At 50.5% G+C, this 10105-nt stretch overlaps 1 protein-coding gene across 1 annotated transcript; it reads left to right on the top strand.

Moving 5' to 3' along the window:
• The first annotated feature begins 1261 nt into the window (after positions 1-1261).
• On the top strand, positions 1262-9872 carry LOC144502038 (uncharacterized). Its single transcript, XM_078226050.1, has 4 exons — positions 1262-1425; positions 2041-2580; positions 2995-4469; positions 9856-9872. The coding sequence occupies exons 1-4, from the start codon at positions 1262-1264 to the stop codon at positions 9870-9872; spliced, it is 2196 nt and encodes a 731-aa protein (XP_078082176.1).
• The last annotated feature ends 233 nt before the right edge of the window (positions 9873-10105 follow it).

Raw genomic sequence — 10105 nt, 5'->3', positions numbered from 1 at the left:
CAACACAAGCAGCAGCTCCAACATCAGCTGCTCCAACACCAGCAGCAGTTCCAACACTAGCAGCTCCAACACCAGCAGCTCCAACACCAGCAGCAGCTCCAACACAAGCAGCAGCTCCAACATCAGCTGCTCCAACACCACCAGCAGCTTCAACACCAGCAGCTCCAACACCAGCAGCAGCTCCAACACCAACAGCAGTTCCAACACCAGCAGCAGCTCCAACACCAACAGCTCCAACACCAGCAGCAGCTCCAACACCAGCAGCAACTCCAACACCAGCAGCTCCAACATCAGGAGCAGCTCCAACGCCAGCAGAAACTCCAACACCAGCAGCTCCAACAACAGCAGCAGCTCCAACAACAGCAGCAGTTCCAACACTAGCAGCAGCTCCAACACCAGCAGCAGCTCCAACACCAGCAGCCCCAACACTAGCAGCAGCTCCAACACCAGCAGCAGCTCCAACACCTGCAGCAACTCCAACACCAACTGCTGCAACACCAGCAGCAGCTCCAACACCACCAGCTCAAACACCAGCAACAGCTCCAACACCAGCAGCAGTTCCAACACTAGCAGCAGCTCCAACACCAGCAGCAGCTCCAACACCAGCAGTTCCAACACCAGAAGCTCCAACACCAGCAGCAGCTCCAACACCAGAAGCTCCAACACCAACAGCTCCAACACCAGCAGCAGCTCCAACACCAACAGCAGCTCCAACACCACCAGCAGCTCCAACAACAGCAACAGCTCCAACACCAGCATCAGTTCCAACACTAGCAGCAGCTCCAACACCAGCAGCAGCTCCAACACCAGCAGTTCCAACACCAGAAGCTCCAACACCAGCAGCAGCTCCAACACCAGAAGCTCCAACACCAACAGCTCCAACACCAGCAGCAGCTCCAACACCAGCAGCAGCTCCAACACCAGCAGCAGCTCCAACACCAGCTGCTCCAACATCAGCAGCAGTTCCAACACCAGCAGTGCCAACACCAGCAGCAGCTCCAACACCAGCAGCTGCTCCAACACCAGCAGCAGCTCCAACACTAGCAGCTCCAACACCAGCAGCAGCTGCAACACCAGCAACTCCAACACCGGCAGTTCCAACACCAGCAGCAGCTCCAACACCAGTAGCTTCAACACCAGCAGCTCCAACACCAGCAGCTCCAACACCAGCTCCAACACCAGCAGCAACTCCAACACCAGCACCTCCAACACCAGCGGCAGCTCCAACACCAGCAGCAGCTTCAATGCTAGCAGCTCCAAAATGAGCAGCAGCTCCAACACCAGCAGCAATGCCAACACCAGCAGTTCCAACACCAGCAGCTCCAACACCAGCAGCAGCTCAAAAACCAGCAGCTCCAACACCAGTAGCAGCTCCAACAGCAGCAGCTCTAACACCGGCAGCAGTTCCAACACCAGCAGCAGATCCAACAGCAGCAGCAGCTCCAACAGCAGCAGCTCCAACACCAGCAGCTCGAACACCAGCAGCTCCAACACCAGCTTCAGCTCCAACACCAGCAGAAGCCGCAACACCAGCAGCAGCTCTAACACCAGCAGCTCCAACACCAGTGGCTCCAACACCACCAGCGGCTCCAACACCAGCTGCTCCAACACCATCAGCCCCAACAACACCAGCAGCAGCTCCAACACCAGCAGCAGCTCCAACACCAGCTGTTCCAACACCAGCAGCAGCTCAAACACCAGCAGCTGTAACACCAGCAGCTCCAACACCAGCAGCAGCTGCAACACCAGCAGCAGCTCTAACACCAGCAGCTCCAACACCAGTGGCTCCAACACCACCAGCTGCTCCAACACCAGCTGCTCCAACATCATCAGCTCCAACAACACCAGCAGCAGCTGCAACACCAGCAGCAGCTCCAACACCAGCAGCTCCAACACCACCAGCAGCTCCAACACCAGCAGCAGATCCAGCACCTGCAGCTACTCCAACACCAACTGCTCCAATGCCAGCAGCAGCTCCAACACCACCAGCTCCTACACCAGCAGCAGCTCCAACACCAGCAGCAGCTCCAACACCAGCAGCAGCTCCAACAGCAGCAGCTCTAACACCGGCAGCAGTTCCAACACCAGCAGCAGATCCAACAGCAACAGCAGCTCCAACAGCAGCAGCTCGAACACCAGCAGCTCCAACACCAGCATCAGCTCCAACACCAGCAGCAGCCGCAACACCAGCAGCAGCTCTAACACCAGCAGCTCCAACACCAGTGGCTCCAACACCACCAGCTGCTCCAACACCAGCTGCTCCAACACCATCAGCCCCAACAACACCAGCAGCAGCTCCAACACCAGCAGCAGCTCCAATACCAGCAGCAGCTCCAACACCAGCAGCTCCAACACCAGTGGCTCCAACACCACCAGCTGCTCCAACACCAGCTGCTCCAACATCATCAGCTCCAACTACACCAGCAGCAGCTCCAACACCAGCAGCAGCTCCAACACCAGCAACAGCAGCTCTAACACCAGCAGCAGCTCCAACACCAGCAGCTCCAACACCAGCAGCAGTTCCAACACCAGCAGGCCCAACACCAGCAGCTCCAAGACCAGCAACTCCAACACGAGCAGGTCCAACACCAGCAGCAGCTCCAACACCAGTAGCAGCTCCAAAACCTGCAGCAACCCCAACATCAGTTGCTCCAACAACACCAGCTGCTTCAACACCAGCAGCAGCTCCAACACCAGCAGCAACTCCAACACCAGCAGCTCAAACACCAGCAGCAGCTCCAACACCAGCAGCAGTTACAACACCAACAGATCCAACACCAGCAGCATCTACAACACTAGCAGCTCCAACACCAGCAGCAGCTCCAACATCAGCAGCAGCTCCAACACCAGCAGCTCCAACACCAACAGCTCCAACTTCAGCAGCACCAACATCAACAGCTCCATCACCAGCAGCTCCAACACCAGCAGCAGCTCCAACACCAGCAGCAGCTCCAATACCAGCAGCTCCAACACCAACAGATCCAACACCAGCAGCTCCAACACCAGCAGCAGCCCCAACACATGCAGCAGATCCAAAACAAGCAGCTCCAACACCAGTGGTAGTTCCAACACCAGCAGCTCCAACACCAGCAGCAGCTCTAACACCAGCAGAAGCTCCAACACAAGCAGCAGCTCCAGCACCAGCTGCTCCAACACCACCAGCAGCTCCAACACCAGCAGCAGCTCCAACATCAGCAGCAGCTCCAACACCAGCAGCCCCAACACCAACAGCTCCAACACCAACAGCTCCAACTTCAGCAGCACCAACATCAACAGCTCCATCACCAGCAGCTCCAACACCAGCAGCAGCTCCAACACCAGCAGCAGCTCCAATACCAGCAGCTCCAACACCAACAGCTCCAACACCAGCAGCTCCAACACCAGCAGCAGCCCCAACACATGCAGCAGCTCCAAAACAAGCAGCTCCAACACCAGTGGTAGTTCCAACACCAGCAGCTCCAACACCAGCAGCAGCTCCAACACCAGCAGCTCCAACACCAGCAGCAGCTCCAACACAAGCAGCAGCTCCAGCACCAGCTGCTCCAACACCACCAGCGGCTCCAACACCAGCAGCAGCTCCAACACCAGCAGCTCCAACACCAGCAGCTCCAACACCAACAGCTCCAACATTAGCAGCATCAACATCCGCATCTCCAACACCAGCAGCAGCTCCAACTCCAGCAGCAGATCCAATACCAGCAGCTCCAACACCAGCAGCAGCTCCAACACCAGCAGTAGATCCAATACCAGCAGCTCCAACACCAACAGCTCCAACACCAGCAGTAGCACCATCACCAGCAGCAGCCCCAACACAAGCAGCAGCTCCAACACAAGCAGCTCCAACACCAGCAGCTCCAACACCAGCAGCATCTCCAACACAAGCAGCAGCTCCAACATCAGCTGCTCCAACACCACCAGCAGCTGCAATACCAGCATCTCTAACACCAGCAGCAGTTTCAACACCGGCAGCTCCAACACCAGCAGCAGCTCCAATACCAGCAGCAGTTCCAACACCAGCAGCTCCAACACCAGCAGCAGCTCCAACACCAGCAGCTCCAACACCAACAGCTCCAACACCAACAGCTCCATCACCAGCAGCTCCAACACCAGCAGCAGCTCCAACACAAGCAGCAGCTCCAACACCAGCTGCTCCAACACCACCAACAGCTCCAACACCAGCAGCAGCTCCAACACCAGCAGCTCCAACACCAGCTGCTCCAACACCAACAGCTCCAACATCAGCAGCATCAACATCTGCATCTCCAACACCAGCAGCTCCAACACCAGCAGCAGCTCCAACACCAGCAGCAGATCCAATACCAGCAGCTCCAACACCAACAGCTCCAACACCAACAGCTCCAACACCAGCAGTAGCACCAACACCAGCAGTTCCAACACCAGCAGCATCCCCAACACAAGCAGCAGCTCCAACACCAGCAGCTGTTCCAACACTAGCAGCTCCAACACCAGCAGCTCCAACACCAGCAGCAGCTCCAACACAAGCAGCAGCTCCAACATCAGCTGCTCCAACACCACCAGCAGCTCCAACACCAGCAGCTCTAACACCAGCAGCAGTTTCAACACTAGCAGCTCCAACACCAGCAGCAGCTCCAACACCAGCAGCAGCTCCAACACCAGCAGCAGCTCCAACACCAACAGCTCCAACACAAGCAGCAGCTCCAACATCAGCTGCTCTAACACCACCAGCAGCTCCAACACCAGCAGCTCTAACACCAGCAGCAGTTTCAACACCAGCAGCTCCAACACCAGCAGCAGCTCCAACACCAGCAGCTCCAACACCAGCAGCTCCAACATCAGTAGCACCAACATCAGCAGCTCCAACACCAGCAACTCCAACACAAGCAGCAGTTCGAACATCAGCTGCTCCAACACCACCAGCAGCAGTTTCAACACCAGCAGCTCCAACACCAGCTGCAGCTCCAACACCAGCAGCAACTCCAACACCAGCAGCAGTTCCAACACCAGCAGCAGCTCCAGCAGCAGCTCCAACACCAGCAGCAACTCCAACACCAGCAGTGCCAGCACCAGAAGCAGCTCCAACACCAGCAGCTGCTCCAACACCAGCAGCTCCAACACCAGCAGCTTGAATACCAGCAGCTGCTCCAATGCCAGGAGCTCCAACCGGAGCAGCACAGCTTTAGCACAGCTACAACACCAGCAGCAGCAGCCAGTTCTCGACAGGCGAACCGGATGAGCACAGAGCTCCAGCTTTCAGGAGGTGAGCCTCCTCACACAGGATTTACAGAGGATTAGCTTCCTGGACATGACCAAGCAGCTGTGAATCAGGCGGCTCAGGCTGTCCTGTTTGGTAATCTCAAGCATTTGCAACCTCTAGAATAAGACTTCCTGCCAAGCGTACCAGGGTGGGCACATACTGCTAGTGGCACCAAAGTCACTCCATCCCTTAATCTTTCTGCCTCTGACTCCTTCCCGGGATCTTGTGGGGGATATTTGCAAAATACCGCAATCTGCTGCTGACGGATAACCAATGACATGATTGTCAGGACTGAGGACTGGCTGCGATTCTCAGCCAGGTAGAATGAGCTGCCTCCCACCTGGGGATCAAGGTGACCCAGATCAGCCCGGTGTCTTTTTTAACAGGAAGGGATTCCACTTCCATCAACGTTCAGCTCATTTGTAATCACTGAAAGATCATCATGAATGTACGTGAACGATCCTTAGGGAGCTGCGATGCTTTCATCCCCCCAGCCCCAGTCATGCCTCCCTGAGATAACACACTTCATAGCAGAGTTAGTGAATGCAGAAGGTGTAGCTCAGTTGGCTGGACAGCTGGTGCATGATGAAAAGGGATGCCAACAGCGTGGGTTCAATTCCTGTACCAACTGAGGTCATTTATGAATTCCCCACTTTTGCAACCTTGCCCCTTGCCTGAGGTGTGGTGATCCTCAGGTTAAATCACCGCCAGTCAGCTCTCCCCCTCAAAGGGGACAGCAGCCTATGGCTACCTGGGACTATGGAGACTTTACCTTATTATCTGTGGTTAGTCGGGCTATGAAAAGATTTGTAAAATAAGTGCATTTATTTAGTGCCTTACATGATATCAGGATGTCATGATATCATGATACCAGGGTCCTGGGTTCGATGCCCAACTTGGGCCACTGTCTGTGTGGAGTTTGCACATTCTCCCTGTGTCTGTGTGGGTTTCCTCCGGGTGCTCTGGTTTCCTCCCACAGTCCAAAGATGTGTGGGTTAGGTTGATTGGCCAGGTTAAAAATTGCCCCTTAGTGTCAGGGGGGCTAGCTAGGGTAAATGCATGGGATTATGGGGATAGGGCCTGGGTGGGATTGTAGTCGGTGCAGACTCGATGGGCCGAATGGTTTCCTTCTGCACTGTAGGATTCTATGGATGTGCCAAAGCACACAGCCAATAAAGGACTTTTGAAGTTACCTTACAATGTAAGGAAACATGGCAGCCAACAGTCAGAGTTCACAAACAGCAATGAAATAATGACCCGATCGATACCTGGCCATTTTGGTGTAAGTGGAGGGATAAATATTGACACTGGGAGATTGCCTCTGCTCTTTTTTAATGTGATGAGATTTTTACATTCATCTAGAGGGCGCAGCAATTTAACATGTCACCCAGAAGTCAGCATTTCCAACAGTGCAGCAATGCCTTGGTACCGCACTGAGGATTAAGTGCACAACTCTCTAGAGTGGGGCTTGATTGTGTGACCTTTTGGCTCTGAGACAAGAGTGCTAGCACTGAGCCAATTAATGTCGACACCAGGCACAAAAGCCAAGATTATCCACACCGCGGTCTAATAATGAATGTGTTTCACAGAAAACATCATATATACAAGGGGTTTGCTTTCAATTATAACACTGAGCTCTGTTCCCCACTCCCACCACCCCCCACGATCGCCTCTCCCCCAAAAGAAAAGGCTTCCAATGGAGAATTGCTGCAGCTGGAACCAGAATAAGGCTTGCCCACAGTCGAAGACAGTCAGGACAAGAATACAAGTACACTTTTTCAGTTTGTGCTTTTTTTTGGCAAAGGTTGTCGAATTTGGTGGTGTGCATGCAAATTGCCCCGCAGAAAATAACGACATTATGATGTGATGAATGCACCATTCACTTGTGGCCAAAAAGGGAGCACATTGTGTAAGCTGGAGCACATATCCAAAGAAACCCAATTATTTGGTCCCCGAATGAACACTCAGTATGATCAGATTTCAGAAATAAGCTCTCTCGATAGAAACTGAAGTGTCGATCTGCTGAAATACAAAAAAAAAGTTGAAAGAAATCCAGGGCACAGCAAAAGGCTGAATTCTCACCAAAATCCTGCACTGAGAGAAATATTGATGACAGCGAACAAACACAATTTGTAGGCAGCACGGTGGCACAGTGGTTAGCACTGCTGCCTCACAGCACCAGGGACCTGGGGTCGATTCCCGGCTTAGGTCACTGTCTGTGCGGAGTCTGCACGTTCTCCTCTTGTCTGCGTGGGTTTCCTCCGGGTGCTCCGGTTTCCTCCCACAGTCCAAAAGATGTGCTCCCTCATTCAATGTTCTGTTTACCCACAGAACACTAACTGATGCTTGATATTGTGTGTGCAATGATGTGGAGTTGCCGGCGTTGGACTGGGGTAGGCACAGTAAGTACTCTCACAACACCAGGTTAAAGTCCAACAGGTTTATTTGGGAGCACGAGCTTTTGGAGCGCTGCTCCTTCATCAGGTGAGCTACCAAATAAACCTGTTGGATTTTAACCTGGTGTTGTGAGACTACCTATTGTGTGTACAAGTGAGGGAAGTTGGAGTCTATGGAGAGACAATAAAATTTTATCTGGCATTTTTGCAATCTATAGACAATCAATGTTGTTGAAATAAATACCACCTGTCCAACATTGGTCAATGTTTCTAAATTTTATGATCAAAATGAAAAGCTCCATGAAAGTTATTAAGATTATTAGAACATAAGAACATACAAACTGGAGCAGGAGGAGGCAATTCACCCCTCCTGATCTTGTTATGACCTCAAGTCCACTTTCCTGCTCATTCTCCATAACCCTTCAACCCATTACTAATTAAAAATCTGTCCATCTCCTCCTTAAATTTACTCAGTGTCCCGGTATCCACCGTACTCTGAAGTAGTGAATTCCACAGATTCATGATCCTTTGAGAGAAATCATTTCTCCTCATCTCTGTCCTAAATCTGCTACCCGTTATCCTAAAACTATGACCTCTTGTTTCAGATTTCCCCACAAGAGGAAACATCCTCTCTGCGTTAACCCTGCCAATTTCCTTTAGTATCTTATATACCTTAATTAGATCTCATGTCATTCTTCTAAACTCTATGGGGCGAATTTTCCCATTCCGCCAGCCACGGGAATCGTAGTGGTCAAGGGGCAGACCATGGAAAGGTCAGTTGACCTCAGGCGAGATTTTCCTGTTTTGGGGCAAGCGTGGAAAATCCCGCCCTATAAAATATAGGCCTAACTGCTCAATCTCTCTTCATAAAACAAACCCCTCACTCTGGATTCAATCTTGTGAACCTCCTCTGAGCTGCCTCCAAGGCAACTACATATCGATAATTTTTTCTATCAAACTTGAGCTGTTTGTAACTACAAATGTATTAGACAGGAACAATGCAGAGCACAGAAGTAGCCAAGAATCCATATACCGACTGGGATATTATTGTCTATCTGAGGAGATACTACAGTCTCCTACCATTCAGTGCAGCATCTTTATCAAATTAAACTCAATGTAGTCTGTCCTGCAGGCTGTACAAACTTCGACATTCCCATAGAATTTCTAACTTGTACTTTGCAAACATTTAAGTAGAACAAGTTTTGTGACAAAGATCTACTTCCTTAAAAATAATAATTGTAGGATAGGCAGTACTTTTCCTCTTTTGTGTAAGGTGAAGGAAAAACATCAAAATAAGCAGAAACAGTTGGAAGAATAATAATCTCAACAATCTCTTCATCTCCTCTGATTATGATGGGGAACCTAAATTTCAGGGACTCGATTACCTCTGCCACTGAAAGTGGGCAGAAGTAATGTTTTCACTTCTGTTAGCCTGTTTGATGGCAAACAATGTATTTCAAAAATGCAGTTCAACAAGATTCAGCACACGGATAGGATATAGCCTAAGGAAGAACTGATCGATTTGTGGCAAAGATGTGGATCTGGATCCGGATCCAGATTGTGATCTTTTCAACCTCCTCTCCTTACCTGCAGGCCACAACAGCGTGCAAATTTTAAAAAATCCATTCTCGCTCCATGGACACCAATATCAACTCATTGCTTTGAACCCTCTTTCAATTTGCCATCAGTTTCACTTAACTCACACACTCATACTATTTACCTAGCTAAATATGAGCAGCAAGGTGGCACACTGCTTACTTGTGACACTAATAAATAAACTTTAACTTTTTAAATCAGCAAAATGTATCTGGTTTCTGCCGGATAGCTCTCAATAAGGATATCACTGAGAACAGAAATCTGTGTCTTCTTTGTTGTCAAGTTGCTGAAAGTGTGAGGTGCTAATGGCTCATTGAGGGATACCAGGGATCTGACTGAACCAGATGAACAACTAGGTATCTCCTCAACCAATCAAGTTGAAGGACTGTGACAATAATGTCATTTTCCAGCATTTTCTGTTTTTGTTTCAGTCTGAGACTTGGCCCCAGTTCTGCACCATCTTATTGGCTCTGAATGTTCCAAGGGCAACTCGGGATGGGCAATAAACACTTCTGTGCTCACAACCCAACAACAATTAGAGATAAAAAATGTCAATTTGATTTTTTAGATCTTTCAAGAAAAAAGTACTCCTGAACTGTTCTGTTCATTTGTATTATTGAATTGTAGGATTTTTGAATGAGTAGGAGTGGAGTGTAATCACACCATCTTTAAAATAATCCCGGTTTAGTAAATTTGCCCCATGTTTAAGGTGTTAGAATTGTGGTCATTTGTAGCACATAGAGGAGCTATGTGTCCCATTGAGTCCCATTTTCTGAATGTCCACCCACATTGTCTGTACCTTTAAGACCTGGCTGGCTGTAGAGATTTGCATTCTAATTAGTATTCTGTAACTTGATTTCTGTGTCTGTGCACTGTT

The sequence above is a fragment of the Mustelus asterias genome, chromosome 12 (assembly GCF_964213995.1).
Source record: "Mustelus asterias chromosome 12, sMusAst1.hap1.1, whole genome shotgun sequence".
Lineage (NCBI taxonomy): Eukaryota > Metazoa > Chordata > Chondrichthyes > Carcharhiniformes > Triakidae > Mustelus > Mustelus asterias.
Note: the sequence above shows the minus strand (reverse complement) of the source record. Positions and strands in the feature narration are given on the sequence as shown.